Source organism: Pristiophorus japonicus, chromosome 3 (genome assembly GCF_044704955.1).
Source record: "Pristiophorus japonicus isolate sPriJap1 chromosome 3, sPriJap1.hap1, whole genome shotgun sequence".
Classification (NCBI taxonomy): domain Eukaryota; kingdom Metazoa; phylum Chordata; class Chondrichthyes; family Pristiophoridae; genus Pristiophorus; species Pristiophorus japonicus.
Genome location: NC_091979.1, coordinates 246,229,963 through 246,250,980, shown reverse-complemented (window position 1 = coordinate 246,250,980; position 21,018 = coordinate 246,229,963). Strand labels below are relative to the sequence as shown.

The following is a 21,018-nucleotide window of genomic DNA, read 5'->3' as shown; positions in this document are numbered from 1 at the left end:
ACGAACGCCTGTTTCAGGGGTGGGTACAGGATGCAGAATTTTTTTGCCTGCATCAATATGACGGGTGGCGCACTTCTGGCTCGTAATAAGCGTGCGCTTCCTACCCGCCACATTGGAGGCCGTTCAGCACCTTTTCAAAGATGCATTCCAGTCCTCCAATATAATGGTACACCCTTGCTTACAAATCCCTCCATGGCCTCGCCCCTCCCTATCTCTAATTTCTTTTAGCCTCACAACTGCCCCCCCCCCCCCCACCTCCAGAGATATCTGCATTCCTCAAATTCTGCCCTCTTGAGCATCCCTGATAATAACTGGCCAACCATCTGTGGCCGTGTCTTCAGCTGCCTGGGCCCTAGGCTCTCGAACTCCCTCTCTAAACCACTCCACCTCTCTTTCCTCCTTTAAGACGCTCCTTAAAATCTACCTCTTTGACCAAGCTTTTGGTCATCTGCTGTCATTTGTTTTGTCTTTTAACACTCCTGTGAAGCACCTTGGGACACTTTACTACACTAAAGGCGTTACATAAATAAATGTTGTTGTTGTTGTTGTTACATAGAACAATGATTGCGAAAGACCTGCCAACTAGTAGAACATGTCGCCCACAAGTTCTGGGCTTTTGTCCCTGAGCACTCTCCTTCGAAGTGCAGGGTAATGAAGATGCACTATTGCAACCAAGAAAAGAAAAACAATCAATTCATCTGTTATAGCAAAACTCAGTTTTGAAATAGTATACGCATTTAGCATTAAATCATGTAACATGATTGCTATAAAGTATAACTTATGTTTAATGGCTAATTTGGCAACAGGATAAAACATAGCTTTAGGCTGAGAGACCTGACTGAAATGATAACCGAACATCAAACCGAAAGGTTTTACATGCCCGGTGGCCTAATAGTTTCCTTTCAGTGAGATTTCAAACTAACAACCACATTTTTTTTTTTTTAAAAAGCTATTACAGAATATGGTTACTGAAACTGAGCCAAGAGACTTCAATAACTTGAGTGTTTGTGTAATACTGCAGTACACCTTGCCAACTGCAGGGTTTCAGATGATGGGAATTTGCCCCAGTTATATACTTTCAAATGTCAGTCTACAGCTTCCACAAGTTTCCATCAATTTACGTAGGTTAACTTCTAAAAATTACATTAATTTATGCAGCCACACCATCAGGAAAGTGTGACTAATACCTAGGTTCAAGACAGTTAATCAATTTGACTGCTCTATACAGAACCAGAGGATTGAATTACTCCCTTAAACTCATGGCTAGACATTAGCTCTTTTAGTTATACAAGTATACAACTGACAAAATGATAAATATTCACTTTGTCAAATTTCTTACCATTAGCCAACAGACACAAGACGAGGAAGGCAATAGTTTGATAGGAACCCAAGCTGTATTGCATAAGATCATGAAATTATCATTTTGTGGTGGAGCAGGGCAGAAAAAGTTTCAATAGCAAATTAGCAGGCTATATCTGAAGCCCAATAGATAACCAGTCGATAAGGTAACCCGTATCCATCTCGAGACGTTTTTCCATAACTGGGTTATGGTTTGATGAATGCTGGTTGCCCCCTGGCTCCAGGCCTAGGTAACTATTTACGCGAGTCTAGACAGGAAGTGTTGGCAGGGAATTTGGCCATGGGGATCCAAATTCTGTCCTCAACTCACACACTATTTCAGCAGGAGTCTTTGGATAGCTAACAGAAGCGGCAATCTTGGACCATTTTTTCTTAAATGGCCAAGGGGTCACTATTTGTTGTGAATTAGTGTCAGCATTGGCTCTGTGGTAGCTCTCCCACCACTGAATGTGAAGGTTGTAGGTTCAAGCCCCATTCCGGCTACTTGAGCACATAATCTAGGCTGACACTTCAGAACAGTACTGAAGGAGTGCTGAATTGTCATAGGTCTGATCAGGTGAACATAAAAGTTTTCATGGCACTGTTTGAAGACCAGAGGAATTCTCCCAACATCCTGGCCAATATTTATCCCTTGGACAACATCACCAAAAAAGATTATCTGGTCATCTATCTAATTTGCAGAAGTTTGTCATGTGCAAATTGGCTACTGCGTTTCCCTACAAAATAACGGCGACTACATTCCAAAGTAATTCATTGGCTGTGAAGCACTTTTGAGACCTCCCAGTATGCGAAAGGTGTTATATAAATGCAATTTGGGGCGGGGGGGTAATTAATAGCTTTTCATTGACATTATACAGGAGTATGCTAGTCACATTCATACCCTGACAATTTTTGGAAGTAGTTCTGATGTTTGTGGCCACTGATAATGCGTCTAAGTAATTAAATGCTCTATCTGGAATTTGATAAGGGCAGCTTGCCAAAGGAGCTTGTTGTAGCGCTGTGATAGGCAACGCCTCAGAGATTAGGCGCTGGATTTCCTGTGGCGAGAATGGGTAGGGAAAAATCAGGAAGTAAAATGAATATAACGGATGGTGGGTGACACAAAAACCATCTGCCTCTGGGACTAAGAGTCCAATTTATGCTCAGACTGATGGAAAGTCTGACTGCAAGGATTGAACACGAGGCAGGTTTCAGCAGTCTCGATCCAACTGCTAGTGGGCAGCGGCGCACAGTGCAGAAGACTTCCCGATTTGGCACCGAGTTGTCAATCTCAAGATAGCAGGCGCCAAATGGAAAATGCAACGTTAGTTCAGTGAAGGGTGCCGTTCTGAAGCGGTGACTGAGGCGCAGATTGGGTCAGAATAGCGAGTACTTTACTCTGCAACAAATGGTACTACATCTGACTTAGGAGTGCTTGATGGCGACAGTGATAGAAAGTGTCCCATTCCTCAGCAGTAACATGACCTTGATCAGCACAAAATTCAACAAAAAGATGATGAGTTTATTTTTAAAATGTGTGATGACAACAACAACAACTTGTATTTATATAGCCCCACACAGGAGTATTGAGATAAAAATTTGACACCAAGCTGCATAAGTAGAAATTAGCGCAGGTGACCAAAAGCTTGGTCAAAGAAGTATGTTTTAAGGAGTGTCTTGAAGGAGGAAAGAGGTAGAGAGGCAGAGAGGTTTAGGCAGAGAGCTTGGAGCCTAGGAAACAGAAGGCACGGCCACCAACGGTTGGGTGATTATAAATCAGGGATGCTCAGGAGGGCAGAATTAGAGGAACGCAGACATCTCGGGGGGTTGAGGGCTGGAGGAGATTACAGAGATAGGGAGGGGTGAGGCCATGGAGGGATTTAACCACAGGTTTACATACATCCTCACAAATTACAGGTTGAATCTCCCTTATCCGGAACCCTGGGACCTGGTCTGTTCCAGATGGATTTTCCGGATGAGGGGTGGTCACATTAAATTGGATGGTACAGGAACTGAGCAAGAGGATATCGGGGCTGGCTGGCTTTGGGCTGGGAGTGCAGCAGAGAGATCATGGGGGGGAGGGGGGCGGTGGATTGCAGAGTCAGGCCAATGATTGCGGGAGTCAGCAGCGAGGAAGGACTTCAATTTGTTCATGTCACCGTTCTGCACATGCACCACCCGGTGGCCGGGAATGGTTCTGGATGAGGGGTGGTTCTGGATAAGGGAGTTTCAACCTGTACTAAAATAATCTAGGTGGAGGCCAGTCAAACAGAGGAACAAAAAGACTTCTAATAGAACAGAAGCCAAAGTGCATCTTAAATAGAATTACATTGCATCAAAGATGACATAGTACGCTTTAAGTAATTGAGAAAGAGAGAAGCATGTACATGACACTATATTGCGAACATTGTCGACAGTCTTACTTGTAGTTCTCTATAATGGTCCTTGCTGCCTCTAGTGCTGCACTGGAGAGTAGAACATTGCGAGGGTCAGTCACCATGAAGAAGTGCTTGGCTCGCCCCATGAAATCCCCCTGGTCCCATCGTGGCTCTTTTAAATTGATATCAGACCTCAAAGCTCCAGACATGTTTTGCTAAAGGAAAAAATAAGCTAATGGTAAACTGGTACAAGTAATAAACCACTTGAATCAAGCACTACAAATACAGAATTACCTTTCCACAAGATACTCAAAATTTGGACCGTGAATATACTTTTGCTTTTTTTTAAATTCACTCATAGGATGTGGGCGCAGCCGGCAAGGCCAGTATTTATTGCCCATCCTTAATTGCCTTTGAGAAGGTGGTGGTGAGCCGCCTTCTTGAACTGCTGCAGTCCGTGTGGTGAAGGTACTTCCCACAGTGCTGTTAGGGAGTCCTAGGATTTTGACCCAGCGACAATGAAGGAATTGCGATATACTTCTAAGTCGGGATTGTGTGAGACTTGGAGGGGCCCTTGGAGGAGATGGTGCTCCCATGTGCCAGCTGCCCTCGTCCTTCTAGGTGGTAGGTCGGGATTTGGGAGGTGCTGCAAAAGAAGCCTTGGTGAGTTTCTACAGTGCACCTTGTAGATGGTACACACTGCAGCCACGGTGCACCAGTGGTGGAGGGAATGAATGTTTAAGGTGGTGGATGGGGTGCCAATCAAGTGGGCTGCTTTGTCCTGGATGGTATCGAGCTTCTTGAGTGTTGTTGGAGCTGCACTCATCCAGGCAAATGGACAGTATTCCATCACACTCCTAATTTGTGCCTTGTAAATGGTGGAAAGGCTTTGGGGAGTCAGGAGGCAAGTCACTTGCCACAGAATACCTAGACTCTGACCTGTTTTTGTAGCCACAGTGTGTGTGTGGCTGGTCCAGTTAAGTTTCTGATCAATGGTGACCCCCAGGATGTTGAATGTGGAGGTTTTGGCGATGGTAATACCATTGAATATAAAGGGGCGGTGGCTAGACATTCTCTTGTTGGATATAGTTATTGCCCGGCACATATGTGGTGCAAATGTTAATTGCCACTCATCAGCCCAAGCCTGAATGTTGTCCAGGTCTGGCTGCATGCGAGAGCTACAATTATGAAACATCAGTAACATTAATTTGATTCTTTTTTTTTAATCTAAATTTTATTCAAGTTTTTAAAAACATGAAAATATAATGCAGTGTTACCAAAATGCAATAGCATCTTAATAATCATTAATGTACACTATACATTTTGCAAAATATTGCAATCTTCAATTTCTCATGTTACTGGCAGATTTGAACATCTATACATACATAGACACATGTGTGTGTGTATACATATATACATACAAACACACACAGATACACATACATCTATACATAGTCACTCAGTCTCCTCGTGTCCAGCACCATAGGTGATTCCCAGAAGCAGGATGTGCCTTCACCTGCCCAACAGCTGGGCAATGTAGCACACATAGAAACCAAGCAGAAACAGTATTTATCTTATTGGACAGATCATAATCTCGCTCATGATCTCCAATATTTCTGAAAGCAGCAGAACAAACACCACCAGACCAACGCGCAGGCTGTATACTATGAGGCAGATTTATTAAGAACAGATTTGGCAGCAACAAAGACAATATAGCAGGTCTGCGGTATATCAAATGCAAATATTGCCCCTCAAATATAGAAAATAATGAGACATAATCCTGTACCAACATTCTTTGAAAGGCAGATCGAGATATGATCCCTTAACAATAACAGAGTGCATGCTCACCGAGATATGGTCCTGGTACCCTTTGAAATTAAAAACTTATCTCTCAAATCAAATCAAGCAACCAAACATATGCTAGAGGGTTTCTGCAGCATTCATCGACGAGGTATTGGAGACAAAAAGACATTTGTTGCTTAGATGTGAATTAATTTTGTACTAATGCCCAGAATAAAGTAAGCAGCTATACCAAATAGACTTTCATTTATATAGCACCTTTCACGACCACCAGACATCTCAAAGCGCTTTACAGCCAATTAAGTATTTTTGGAGTGTAGACACTGTTGTAATGTGGGAAATGTGCCAGCCAACTTGCGCACAGCAAGCTCCCACAAACAGCAATGTGATAATGACCAGATAATCTGGGTTTTTTTTGTTATGTTGATTGAGGGATAAATAATGACCCTGAAATTCCGTTCTGTCCTTCCCGCGGGCATTTTAAAGAAAAAATACGCACCTACCTTAAGCTGCTGCCCACATTCGACTTTCCGATGCTGAGGCCGCTCCTGACTGAGTCGCAGCGCGTGCACGTTGGGACATGCGCTGGCCTGGAGCTGGAGTCACATGGCTCTGGGCAGCCAATCAGGTAAAATATTATAGCAATAGGAGTTCCACAAGGTCCTAAACTCCTATTACATTGATTGAGAAACAGCCCCAAACACTAATAAAAAATAGAAAATATACACTACATTCATTTAAATTAAAGTTATTAATTTCTTAAAAATATATATATTTTCCTGATTTTTTTTTAAAGTTTTTTTAAAATAAACTTACTGTTGTGGGGAGGGATATAATGATAAAATATGTTTCCATAACTTTATTTTTATATGTTTGTGTTTTTTTTTTTAAAAAGTAGGCTATGCGTCTGCTTTTTCAGACGGAGGATTTTTGAGGACGTGTATGCGTAAATATCGGAAATTTGCACTTACAAATGTCCTCGCTCCCGATATGCGCAAGATCCGTCAAGCTCCCATTGCGCGCCGATAAACAGCTTTTCCAATGCCTTCCCAGGTCCGTACAAACTTCGTACGGGCCCGGGAACGTTGGAATTTCAGGGCCATTAACCAGAACACTGGGGATAACTCCCCTGATCATCTTTGCAATTGTATCATGGGATCTTTTACGTCCACTAGAGAGCAGACGGGCCTCGGTTTAACGTCTCATCTGAAAGATGGCACCTCCGACAGTGCAGCACTCCCTCAGCACTGCACTGGGAGTGTCAGCCTAGATTTGTGCGCTCAAGTTACTGGAGTGGGACTTGAACCCACAACTTTCTGACTCAGAGGCGAGTGTGCTACCCACTGAGCTACAGCTGACAAATAGTTTGCGAACATCTGCTCTTAGCAAGTTTTGCAAATTAAAGGCATTTGCAGAGGCAGAATATTTAGTTGGCCAAATACAAAAGTTAAGGATCTGATCTGCAGCAGCTTCTATATTTCAAGTTGAATATTGAATATGGCAGTGATAAAAATATTTGAAAAAGTGTTTCCTAAAGGCAGGTATCAAAATACATAAAATACAAGCAAAATGCTGCGGCGATGCTGGAAATCTGAAATAAAAATAGAAAATGCTGGAAATACTTAAGCAGCATACGTCAGGGGAGAGAGAAAAACCACAGGTGCTGCCTGACCTGCTGAGCAATGTCTTGGGGGCCGGAGCGGCCCCTTGAACGGGCTGCACAGCCCATTCAAAAACCTGCGCATGCATGGCTTTTGCATTTAAAAGCCGATGAAGCTGGCTGCGCAGGAGCTCCACATCACTGCCCGGCCGCACAGCTTAAAAGGAACATTGCTGCCGAGTATTTCCAGGATTTTCTGCTTTTATATGAAAATACGTAGGGCTGTAAATTGCGGCCTCTCCGGGTACGTACGATGTGCGCACGCGCCCGAAGAGGCCTCACATTCATTGCCGCTTCTCGGTACGCGTTGCGCATATGCCAGGAATCAGCATTTGCGAACTGACAAAATGTCTTGATAAATCGCGCGCATCCCTGGGAGAAAGTCCTCCACGGTGCAGAGATTTGGGCTGCTTGCCCAACTCCTGCCAAGCAAATGTCCTTCAAACTTTTATGCCTGGTAAAAGCAGGTGTATAGCCTGCTTTTACCAGCGTAAGAGTTTTAAAAGATAGAAAAATAAAATGTTATCAATAATTTTAATATTAATAACCCTGTCCATTAAGGCAAGTTTATTTTTACCCCTATTAAAACATTTTTTTTTTATAAATCAAAAAATGTTTTTGTCTAAAACATTTAATTAAATCCAATTTTAAATATGCGAGGTGTTTTTTTTTTATTTATTGTGTTGCTTTTGTTTTTTGGGGGTTATTTTCATACAAACGGGACTTACCATTATCAATGAGAATACTCCATGTTCATCGGTGATCCAGGCACACATGATCCCCGATTGCGCTTACATTCCTGGGATGCACGAGTCCGGGACCACCGGTACTTTCGTTAAAAACCATTTGATCGGAGACATCCGTCCGCGGGAAGCCTCCAACTGCAATTTCTGGGCCATACATTTACTCATGAGTAGAATTGAGACCAAAACGCCTTATTCATCACACACACCTGTTCATATTAAATATATCTACATTGAAGGTTCACTAAAGTACAGGGAACTGCTCGATATTAGCCAGAATTTGCGGTCAGCAGTGAAGCGAGGGCAATTGCCGCTGACCTCGAAGAAAGTTGCCCACAAACATCTCTGTGGCATCAATTTCAGCTCTTCCGACCTTAGTTTGAATCTAGCGCCAAATCAAGTGAATCACCAACGTCCAGCAATAGTGATGTCATCAAGCTGGATAAGTAGCTAATCACATTGAAGAATTCTCAGACTGCAAACTAGGAAGTAAAATGTACAGATTATAACTTACCTTTAATTAATTTTACAGAGCGCTAAGTAAAGATTGGGGTCGACACAGAATTACTTTGAAGCTGAAATATCAAACTTTAAAAAAAAAAGAAAAACTCGTCATTCTTAATCATATTAAACATGACAGAAAAGATTGCGATTTGCATGTGTTATGGTGCTGAGATTTGAGGCTTTGGGGTTGCATGATCAGCATAACAGCATTGAAAACACTAAAGCTGCATTGATGGGCATTGACACAAGGTGCCAACTTCACACCACAAAGGTGTAACAGGAGGTTAATATATCCTGTCGTGCCTTTATATATTCTATCGAAACAACACTTATTCTACAGAAAAGTCTCCCAATTGCAAATATGTTTTAGTGAAGGCTAGCTGAGCATATCGAATTACTATCTATTTATAGGATCATCCTCTCAACTCTTCCATGTTAACAAGTATCTTTTTTCCGGCTATTAATATCCCCAGTCAAATTAATGTTTTATGTCTGGAAATACCATTACACCACAATGACAGCTAATTATAGTGGTACTATTCCACTAATTATAGTGGTAATATGGCCTCAACGCCAGAGTCGGTAAGGACAGAGACCTCTGGGAAGGCGTGATCGGCAGAGAGGTGGAGGGAAAACCAACTCCAGCAGTACCCTGCTCCTGACAAAATGCCTAGAACACGACCTTGTCATCACCAACACCTTGTTCCGTCAGAGGGACAAGTACAAGGCATCGATCCAAGCACTGGCACCTGCTCGTCCAGGTCATCGTCCGAGCAATGGACCGCAAGAACGTGCGCATCACCCACGCCATGACAGGAGCAGACAACTGCTGGACAGACCATCGCCTAATCCGTTCCGTCATCAACACCAACATAGCCCCAAAGCAATGATGGCAACAGAAGCAATGCCGCAGAAAAATCAACACCGGGGCACTCAAAGAGCTAAGAGAGCCCTATACAACAAGCGCCTCACTGCCAATCTGGCGACCCTCGATGGCCCCAAAACGCAGAATGCCCATAGCACTTAGTTTGCCCTCCAGGCTACCATAACCAGTGCCTGCGAAGAGACGCTCAGTCACTCAACCAGGAAACAACAGGACTGGTTTGATAAGAATGACCAGGAGATCCAGGAGCTAGTAAATCGCAAGCGCAGAGCATTTCTGAACCTAAAGCAACAACCCAACTTGGGAGCAGCAAAGCAGCTCTGCAGACATCTGAAGGCCAAGGTCCAACAAAAAATCCGCGACTTAAAAAATAGATGGTGGGTGGAGAAAGTAGAGAGAGATTCAGCAGCTGGCCGACAGCTATGACATCACCAACACCCAGGATTCTTCACTGCAGTCAAGTCCCCCAAGGCCCAAGCAGCCAAAGCCCCACCCCACTGTTGGCCAAGAACAGGGGGACACTCATCAAGGACACCAAGGAAGTCAGGGCCTGCTGGAAGTACTTCGAAGATCTCCTTAACCGAGACTCTGCCTTTAACACGAGTGTCCTCGACTCTACCGCGCAAAATGCTAGCCACCAGCATCTAAGCAAAACCCCAGCACTGCACGAGGTAGAAAAGGTCATCCCAGCTCAAGAACAAGGCATCAAGAGCAGATGGAATGCCCACTGATGCACTAAAGTATAGAAACATAGAAAATAGGTGCAGGAGTAGGCCATTCAGCCCTTCGAGCCTGCACCGCCATTCAATGAGTTCATGGCTGAACATGCAACTTCAGGACCCTATTCCTGCTTTATCACCATACTGCTTGATCCCCCTAGTAGTAAGGACTACATCTAACTCCTTTTTGAATATATTTAGTGAATTGGCCTCAACAACATTCTGTGGTAGAGAATTCCACAGGTTCACCACTCTCTGGGTGAAGAAGTTGCTCCTCATCTCGGTCCTAAATGGCTTTCCCCTTATCCTTAGACTGTGGCCGCTGGTTCTGGACTTCCCCAACATTGGGAACATTCTTCCTGCATCTAACCTGTCTAAAACCGTCAGAATTTTAAACGTTTCTATGAGATCCCCTATCATTCTTCTGAACGCCAGTGAATACAAGCCCAGTTGATCCAGTCTTTCTTGATATGTCAGTCCCGCCATCCCAGGAATCAGTCTGGTGAACCTTTGCTGCACTCTCTCAATAGCAAGAATGTCCTTCCTCAAGTTAGGAGACCAAAACTGTACACAATACTCCAGGTGTGGCCTCACCAAGGCCCTGTACAACTGTAGTAACACCTCCCTGCCCCTGTACTCAAATCCCCTCGCTATGAAGGCCAACATGCCATATGCTTTCTTAACCACCTGCTGTACCTGCATGCCAACCTTCAATGACTGATGTAGCATGACACCTAGGTCTCGTTGCACCTCCCCTTTTCCTAATCTGTCACCATTCAGATAATAGTCTGTCTCTCTGTTTTTAAACCACCAAAGTGGATAACCTCACATTTATCCACATTATGCTTCTGCTGCCATGCATTTTCCCGCTCACCTAACCTATCCAAGTCGCTCTGCAGCCTCATAGCATCCTCCTCGCAGCTCACATTGCCACCCAATTTAGTGTCATCTGCAAATTTGGAGATACTACATTTAATCCCCTCGTCTAAATCATTAATGAACAGTGTAAACAGCTGGGGCCCCAGCACAGAACCTTGCGGTACCCCACTAGTCACTGCCTGCCATTCTGAAAAGTACCCATTTACTCCTACTCTTTGCTTCCTGTCTGCCAACCAGTTCTCAATCCATGTCAGCACACTACCCCCAATCCCATGTGCTTTAACTTTGCACATTAATCTCTTGTGTGGGACCTTGTCGAAAGCCTTCTGAAAGTCCAAATACACCACATCAACTGGTTCTCCCTTGTCCACTCTACTGGAAACATCCTCAAAAAATTCTAGAAGATTTGTCAAGCATGATTTCCCTTTCACAAATCCATGCTGACTTGGACCTATCATGTCGCCTCTTTCCAAATGCACTGCTATGACATCCTTAATAATTGATTTCATCATTTTACCCACTACCGATGTCAGGCTGACCGGTTTATAATTCCCTGTTTTCTCTCTCCCTCCTTTTTTAAAAAGTGGGGTTACATTGGCTACCCTCCACTCCATAGGAACTGATCCAGAGTCAATTGAATGTTGGAAAATGACTGTCAATGCATCCGCTATTTCCAAGGCCACCTCCTTAAGCACTCTGGGATGCAATCCATCAGGCCCTGGGGATTTATCGGCCTTCAATCCCATCAATTTCCCCAACACAATTTCCCGACTAATAAGGATTTCCCTCAGTTCCTCCTCCTTACTAGACCCTCTGACCCCTTTTATATCCGGAAGGCTGTTTGTGTCCTCCTTAGTGAATACCGAACCAAAGTACTTGTTCAATTGGTCCGCCATTTCTTTGTTCCCCATTATGACTTCCCCTGATTCTGACTGCAGGGGACTTACATTTGTCTTTACTAACCTTTTTCTCTTTACATATCTACAAAAACTTTTGCAATCCGTCTTAATGTTCCCTGCAAGCTTCTTCTCGTACTCCATTTTCCCTGCCCTAATCAAACCCTTTGTCCTCCTCTGCTGAGTTCTAAATTTCTCCCAGTCCCCAGGTTCGCTGCTATTTCTGGCCAATTTGTATGCCACTTCCTTGGCTTTAATACTATCCCTGATTTCCCTTGATAGCCAGTTGAGCCACCTTCCCTTTTTTATTTTTACAATGTACAATTGTTGTAGTTCATCCATGCGGTCTCTAAATGTCTGCCATTGCCCATCCACAGTCAACCCCTTAAGTATCATTCGCCAATCTATCCTAGCCAATTCACACCTCATACCTTCAAAGTTACCCTTCTTTAAGTTCTGGACCATGGTCTCTGAATTAACTGTTTCATTCTCCATCCTAATGCAGAATTCCACCATATTATCGTTACTCTTCCCCAAGGGGCCTCACACAACGAGATTGCTAATTAATCCTCTCTCATTACACAACACCCAGTCTAAGATGGCCTCCCCCCTAGTTGGTTCCTCGACATATTGGTCTAGAAAACCATCCCTTATGCACTCCAGGAAATCCTCCTCCACCGTATTGCTTCCAGTTTGGTTAGCCCAATCTATGTGCATATTAAAGTCACCCATTATAACTGCTGCACCTTTATTGCATGCACCCCTAATTTCCTGTTTGATGCTCTCCCCAACATCACTACTACTGTTTGGAGGTCTGTACACAACTCCCACTAACGTTTTTTGCCCTTTGGTGTTCTGCAGCTCTACCCATATAGATTACACATCATCCAAGCTAATGTCCTTCCTAAATATTGCATTAATCTCCTCCTTAACCAGCAATGCTGCCCCACCTCCTTTTCCTTTTATTCTATCCTTCCTGAATGTTGAATACCCCTGGATGTTGAGTTCCCAGCCCTGATCATCCTGGAGCCACGTCTCTGTAATCCCAATCACATCATATGTGTTAACATCTATTTGCACAGTTAATTCATCCACCTTATTACGGATACTCCTTGCATTAAGACACAAAGCCTTCAGGCTTGTTTTTTTAACACCCTTTGTCCTTTTAGAATTTTGCTGTACAGTGGCCCTTTTTGTTCTTTGCCTTGGGTTTCTCTGCCCTCCACTTTTACTCATCTCCTTTCTGTCTTTTGCTTTTGTCTCCCTGCATTGGTTCCCATCCCCCTGCCATATTAGTTTAACTCTTCCCCAACAGCACTAGCAAACACTCCCCCTAGGACATTGGTTCCGGTCCTGCCCAGGTGCAGACCGTCCGGTTTGTACTGGTCCCACCTCCCCCAGAACCGGTTCCAATGCCCCAGGAAATTGAATCCCTCCCTGCTGCACCACTGCTCAAGCCACGTATTCATCTGCGCTATCCTGCGATTCCTACTCTGACTAGCATGTGGCACTGGTAGCAATCCTGAGATTACTACTTTTGAGGTCCTACTTTTTAAATTTAGTTCCTAGCTCCCTAAATTCGTCTCGTAGGACCTCATCCCGTTTTTTACCTATTTCGTTGGTACCTATGTTTACCACGACAACTGGCTGTTCACCCTCCCTTTTCAGAATGTCCTGCATGCACTCAGACATCCTTGATCCTTGCACCAGAGAGGCAACATACCATCTTGGAGTCTCGGCTGCGGCCGCAGAAACGCCTATCTATTCCCCTTACAATCGAATCCCTTATCACTTTAGCTCTCCCACTCTTTTTCCTGCCCTCCTGTGCAGCAGAGCCACCCACGGTGCCATGAACTTGGATGCTGCTGCCCTCCCCTGATGAGTTATCCCCCTCAACAGTACCCAAAGCAGTGCATCTGTTTTGCAGGGGGGTGACTGCAGGGGACCCCTGCACTACCTTCCTTACACTGCTCTTCCTGCTGGTACCCATTTACTATCTGGCTGAGTACCCTTTACCTGCGGTGTGACCAACTCGCTAAACGTGCTATTCACGTCATTCTCAGCATTGTGGATGCGCCAGAGTGAGTCCACCTGCAGCTCCAGCGCCACAATGCGATCTGTCAGGAGCTGGAGACGGATACACTTCCCGCACACGTAGTCGTCAGGGATACCGGAAGCGTCCCTGACTTCCCACATAGTACAGGAGGAGCATAACACGTGTCCGAGCTCTCCTGCCATGACTTAACCCTTAGATACACTTAAGTTGGCAACAACAATGCTAAATGTTAATTACTGGTAAAAAAAAAGAAAAGCTGCTCACCAATCACCAGCCAATCACTTATTCCCTTGGCTGTGATGTCATCTTTCGATTTCTTTCTTGCCTTCTCACTGTAGCTGCACAAGCTCGCCTCAGCGACGCACCTCCCGACTCTCTCCACGCACCTGGAACTCCCGAGCCTCCTCCGACGCGTTGGGCCTTTTTAATAGGCCTCAGCGACGCATCTCCCGACTCTCTCCACGCACCTGGAACTCCCGGATCATGCAACTTCAGTACCCTATTCCTGCTTTCTCTCCATGCCCCTTGATCCCTTTAGCCGTAAGGGCCACATCTAACTCCCTTTTGAATATATCAAACGAACTGGCCTCAACAACTTTCTGCGGTAGAGAATTCCACAGGTTCACAATTCTGAGTGAAGAAGTTTCTTTAATTCCTGCTGTATCTGCATGCCTACCTTCAATGACTGATGTGCCATGACACCCAGGTCTCGTTGCACCACCCGTTTTAATAATCTGTCACCATTCAGATAATAATCTGCCTTCCTGTTTTTGCCACCAAAGTGGATAACCTCACACTTATCCATATTATACTGCATCTGCCCATTCACCTAACCTGTCCAAGTCCCCCTGCATCCTCCTCGCAGCTCGCATTGTCACCCAGCTTAGTGTCATCTGCAAACTTGGAGATATTACACTCAATTCCTTTGTCTAAATCATTAATGTATAGTGTAAATAGCTGGTGTCCCAGCACTGAACCCTGCGGCACCCCACTTGTCACTGTCTGCCATTCTGAAAAGGACCCATTTATTCCCACTCTTTGCTTCCTGTCTGCCAACCAGTTCTCTATCCATGTCAATACATTACCCCCAATACCATGCGCCTTAATTTTGCACACGAATCTCGTGTGTGGGACCGTATCAAAAGCCTTTTGAAAGTTCAAATACACCACATCCACTGGTTCTCCCTTATCCACTCTACTTGTTACATCCTCAAAAAACTCTAGATTTGTCAAGCACGATTTCCCTTTCAGAAATCCATGCTGACTTGGACCGAAGGGAGTTAGATGAAGTCCTTACTACTAGGGGGATCAAGGGGTATGGCGAGAAAGCAGGAAGGGGGTACTGAAGTTGCATGTTCAGCCATGGACTCGTTGAATGGCGGTGCAGGCTGGAGGGGCCGAATGGCCTACTCCTGCACCTATTTTCTATGATCCTGTCACTGCTTTCCAAATGCGCTGCTATTACATCTTTAATAATTGATTCCGACATTTTCCCCACCACCGATGTCAGGCTAACCAGTCTATAAATTCCCTGTTTTCTCTCTCCCTCCTTTTTTTTAAAAAAAGTCGGGTTCGATTAGCTACCCTCCAATCCATAGGAATTGAACCAGAGTCCATGGAATATTGCAAAATGACCACCAATGCACCTACTATTTCTAGGCCCACTTCCTTAAGTACTCTGGAATGCAGACTATCAGGCCCTGGGGATTTATCGGCCTTCAGTCCCTTCAATTTCACAAACACCATTTCCTGACTAATAAGGATTTCCCTCAGTTCCTCCTTCTCACTAGACCCTTGGTCCCCTAGTATTTTCGGGAGGTTATTCTTGTCTTCCTTAGTGAAAACAGAACCAAAGTATTTGTTCAATTGGTCTGCTATTTCCTTGTTCCGCATTATAAATTCCCCTGATTCTGACTGCAAGGGACCTACATTAGTCTTCACTAATCTTTTTCTCTTCACATAGAAGCTTTTGCAGTCAGTTTTTATGTTCCCTGCAAGCTTACTCTCACACTCTATTTCCCCCCTCCTAATTAAACCCTTAGTCCTCCTCTGCAGAATTCTAAATTTCTCCCAGTCCTCAGGTTTGCTGCTTTTTCTGACCAATTTATATGCCTCTTCCTTGGATTTAACACTTTTCCTAATTTCTCTTGTTAGACTCGGTTGAGCCACCTTCCTTTTTTATTCTAACGCCACACAGGGATGTACAATTGTTGTAATTCATCCATGTGATATTTAAATGTCTGCCATTGCCTATCCACCATCAACCCTTTAAGTATAATTCTCCAGTCTATCCTAGCCAATTCACGTCTCATACCGTCGAAGTGTCCTTTCTTTAAGTTCAGGACCCTAGTCTCCATCTTAAATAAAGAATTCTACCATATTATGGTCACTCTTCCCCAAGGGGCCCGCACGACCAGATTGCTAATTAATCCTCTCTCGTTACACAAGATCCAGTCGAGGATGGCCAGCTCTCTAGTTGGTTCCTTGACATATTGGTCGAGAAAATCATCCCTTATACACTCCAGGAACTCCTCCTCCACCGTATTGCTACCAGTTTGGTTAGCCCAATCAATATGCAGATTAAAGTCACCCATGATAACTGCTGTACCCTTATTGTACGCGTCCCTAATTTCCTGTTTGATGCCATCCCCAAACTCTCTACTACTGTTTGGTGGTCTGTACACAACTCCCACTAGCGTTTTCTGCCCTTTGGTGTTTCGCAACTCTACCCACATAGGGCCCAAGTTTCCACATGATTTGCGCCTGATTTTTAGGAGCAACTGGTGGAGAACGGACTATCTTAGAAATCGCAATTCTCCACTTTTTTTTCTGCAGTTCTAGTCAGGTAGAACAGTTCTACTTTGGAACAGAATTTTTTCTTCAAAAGGGGGCGTGTCCGGCCACTGACGCCTGATTTCAAAGTTTCCACAGTGAAAACGTACTCTGAACTAACTTAGAATGGAGCAAGTGAAGATTTTTGTAGAACTGAAAAAACCTGTTCTACACATTAAAAAATCAGGCGCAGGTTACAAATTAGGCGTCCAGAACGAGGTGGGGGGGGGGGGGGGGGGAGGGGAAGTCATTAAATTCTACAATAAATCCTTATTTATACTTCTACAAATATTATACAAATAAATCCAACCTGAATAAACATTTATAAGCAAAGAAAAGATTAAATAAACCATCTTCCTACCTGTGTGAAAGTGCTTCAGCCAGGGAGAATGCTGCAGTCAGCCTCACAAGTTGAGGCACCCGTTCGTTCCCGCTTTGGGGGGGGGGGGAAGGAGGCGCCCGTTCGTTCCCACGGGGGGGGGGGGGGGAGGAGACAGTGAGAAGGCTGCAAGAAGCCTCAGTGCTGATGGCAATGTGCTTTTATTAAAAAATGTTCAAAAATTAAACAGCTACAAAGAACTACAAAAATGGCCGAGTGCCAATGTTTCCTTCACACTGCGCGTGAGCAAACGCTCCAACGCGCACATGCAGCGTTGCCGGCAGGAAAAAAAACTAATTTAAATGGTACCTGCCCCCTCCCACTTACAAAATCGGTGCGAGTGTAGGCTCCACCCCCCTGGGCGCCACGCCAAACAGACAAGGAGCTGCAAAGCGCTCCAGAATCGCGCGTTTTTTTTCCGGCGCCGTTTTAGGCGCGAAAAACGGGTGCCCAGCTCGGAGGGGCGCCAGTTTTTTATCGTGTGGAAACTTGGGCCCATAGATTCCACATCATCCACGCTAATGTCCTTCCTTACTATTGTCTTAATCTACTCTTTAACCAGTAACACTACTGCACCTCCTTTTCCTTCCTGAATATTGAATACCCTGGATGTTGAGTTTCCAGCCTTGGTTACCTTGGAATCATGTCTCCGTAATCCCAATTACATCATATACGTTAACAGTTATCTGCGCAGTCAATTCATCCACCTTATTACGAATGATCCTCGCATTGAAACTCAGAGCCTTCAGGCTTGCTTTTTTAACACTCTTTGTCCTTTTAGAATTATATTGTAATGTGGCCCTTTTTGATTTTTGTCCTTGATTTCTCTGCCCTCCACTCTTGCTTTTCTGCTTCTGACCATTTGCTTCAGGCCCTTTTTATTTCCCTATGCCTCCCTGCATAGATTCCCATCCCCCTGCCTTTTTAGTTTAAACCTCCATCAGGTCTCCTCTCAGCCGACTGTTGCAAAGAAAACAAACCTAGCCTATCCTAATCTTCCCTCATAGCTAAAATATGTTTCCTCATAGCTAATAACTCAGTGACTTAAAGCTTTACAGGGAAGGGCATTGTGCATTGGCTCTGGCTGTAAGCATCATCATCATCATAGGCAGTCCATCAAATCAAGGATGACTTGATTCCACGCCAAAATGTGATGAGTTCACAGGTGTTTCAATGAAGGGCCTAATATTCTGGATCCCGAACTACATCTTGAAGGGTGGAAGATGTCTGTGCGTAGATTTTTTTAACGTCTCGTGGTCATTGCACACCAGCCACCACACGGGCTTGACAGAGCTAGGTCTTGGTCCAGAGGCAGGGACTAGTGTGGGCTGGTCCGTGCTGCCCTTGGGCCCTCGCCTTTTCTGGGCCCCGAAACTCACGCCTCTCACGGGCCCCGATCACATCGCTCTACAATCTCTCACCGCTCCTTCTCCCCTCCCCACACACCTCGCCGCTCCTCCCCCACCACCCACACTCCCTCACCGCTCCTTTCGCGCCCCCCCCACCCACCCACTCCCTCCCTCCCTCGCCGCTCCTTTCCCCCTCCCCACCCACTCCCTCCCTCGTCGCTCCTTCCCCCCCCCCACTCCCTTGCCGCTCCTCCCCCCACCCACCCCACTCCCTCCCTCGCCGCTCCTTCCCCCCCCCCCCACTCCCTCCCTCGCCGCTCCTTCCCCCCCCCCCTACTCCCTCCCTCGCCGCTCCTTCCCCCCCCCCCACTCCCTCCCTCGCCGCTCCTTCCCCCCCCCTCCCTCGCCGCTCCTTTCCCCCCCCTCCCACTCCCTCCCACCTCCCCCACTCCCTCCCTCGCCGCTCCTTCCCCCCCCACCCCACAATCCCTCCCTCGCCGCTTCTTCCCCCCCCCCACTCCCTCCCTCGCCGCTCCTTCCCCCCCCCTCCCTCCCTCGCCGCTCCTTCCCTCCTTCCCCCCCCTCCCTCCCTCGCCGCTCCTTCCCTCCTTCCCCCCCCCTCCCTCCCTCGCCGCTCCTTCCCCCCCCCTCCCTCCCTCGCCGCTCCTTCCCCCCCCCTCCCTCCCTCGCCGCTCCTTCCCTCCTTCCCCCCCCTCCCTCCCTCGCCGCTCCTTCCCCCCCCCCACACTCCCTCCCTCGCCGCTCCTACCCCCCCCCACTCCCTCCCTCCCTCGCCGCTCCTTCCCCCCCCCCCCACTCCCTCCCTCCCTCGCCGCTCCTTCCCCCCCCCCCACTCGCCGCTCCTTCCCCCCCCACCCCACCCACTCCCTTCCTCGCCGCTCCTTCCCCCCCCACCCCACCCCATCCACTCCCTTCCTCGCCGCTCCTTCACCCCCCCCACTCCCTTCCTCGCCACTCCTTCACCCCCCCCCACTCCCTTCCTCGCCGCTCCTTCACCCCCCCCCCACTCCCTTCCTCGCCGCTCCTTCACCCCCCCACTCCCTTCCTCGCCGCTCCTTCACCCCCCCCACTCCCTTCCTCGCCGCTCCTTCACCCCCCCCACTCCCTTCCTCGCCACTCCTTCACCCCCCCCCCACTCCCTTCCTCGCCGCTCCTTCACCCCCCCCCCCACTCCCTTCCTCGCCGCTCCTTCACCCCCCCCCACACCCTTCCTCGCCGCTCCTTCACCCCCCCCCCACTCCCTTCCTCGCCGCTCCTTCACCCCCCCCACTCCCTTCCTCGCCGCTCCTTCACCCCCCCCACTTCCTTCCTCGCCGCTCCTTCACCCCCCCCCACTTCCTTCCTCGCCGCTCCTTCACCCCCCCCCCCACTCCCTTCCTCGCCGCTCCTTCATCCCCCACTCCCTTCCTCGCCGCTCCTGCCCCCCACCCACATTCCCTCGCTGCTCCTTCCACCTTCCTCCCTCCCTCACCTCCCCCCCACCCCCCACTCCCCACTCCCTCGCTTCCCCCCCACCCCCCACTCCCTCGCTTCCCCCCCACCCCCCACTCGCCTCCCCCTCACTCGCTTCCCTCCCCTCACACCTCGCCGCTCCTGCTGTACCGGCCCACCCTCCAATCACCGACCTGGATCTTGGTGGCTGTGAATCCAGTGGCTGTGAGCAGAAGGTGACTGAAGCTCGGAGGTTAAACTGGATGGTTGGGACGCCGCCTGTTGGCCCAGCCAGGATCAGAGTGCTGACCGGACTCCCGGGTAGTGTTGGGGGTTTGAGGTACTTGCTGATCCGCCTAACAAACGTCCTCCTTACACCTTCGCCCCTGCGACCCTCACTTCACCCAACCGCGCCGCAACCTAACTCTTCCTGATTGACAGCTCCCGCTCAGCCAATCGGGTGCGGCGGGCGGCTCCCGCCCAGCCAATCGCGTGCGGCGGGCGGCTCCCGCCCAACCAATCGGGTGCCCGAGAGGGCGGGATCAAAGCGGTACCGACCAACCAGCAAATTCGATCGGCCGGCAGCGCGCGGCGTCGTCACAGGGGTGGTAACCAAGGAGCCTGATTGGCTTGTTTGCTACGCTGAACCCTGGAGACGGGAGGTCATCCTGCTCCATTCACAATTCAGTGGCACTGCTTCTGTCACCAGGCTCTCCTTGCCTGTCAACAGGTGGGAATTCTCAATCCCAGCAAATGCCAGATCTCCAGTTCACATCCTCAAAGAAAACAAACAAAAAACAAAAATAATTCCTGGGATGTAGGTGTTGCTGGCAACAACAACTTGTATCTATATAGCAACTTGTATTTATATAGCACCTTTAACATAGTGAAATGCCCCAAGGCGCATCATAGGAGTATTAAGCGATAAAAAAATTTGACACCGAGACATGTAGGTAAAAATTAGCACTGGGTACCAAAAACTTGGTCAAAAAGGAAAGTTTTAAGGAGCGTCTTGAAGGAGGAAAGAGAGGCGGAGAGGTTTAGACAGGGAGTTCCAGAGCTTGGGGCCCAGGCAGCAGAAGGCATGGCCACCAATGGTTGAGCAATTACAATCAGGGATACTCAAGAGGGCAGAATTAGAGGAGCGCAG

At 47.2% G+C, this 21,018-nt stretch overlaps 1 protein-coding gene across 2 annotated transcripts in view; it reads right to left on the bottom strand.

The window, feature by feature from the left end:
* Positions 1 to 20,293, bottom strand: part of sfxn3 (sideroflexin 3) — a 70,154-nt gene extending 49,861 nt beyond the window's left edge. Inside the window, exons 1-2 of one of the 2 annotated variants that reach the window (XM_070876503.1) lie at positions 20,063 to 20,293; positions 3,762 to 3,931 (exon numbers count right to left, since the gene is read on the bottom strand). In XM_070876503.1, the coding sequence (XP_070732604.1) occupies positions 3,762 to 3,925 (164 nt within the window). In that variant the 5' untranslated portion in view covers positions 3,926 to 3,931; positions 20,063 to 20,293. Of the gene's footprint in view, positions 1 to 3,761; positions 3,932 to 6,015; positions 6,051 to 20,062 lie in introns of those variants that run through there. The other variant, XM_070876506.1, reaches the window with a different exon arrangement.
* Between the last annotated feature and the right edge of the window lie 725 nt (positions 20,294 to 21,018).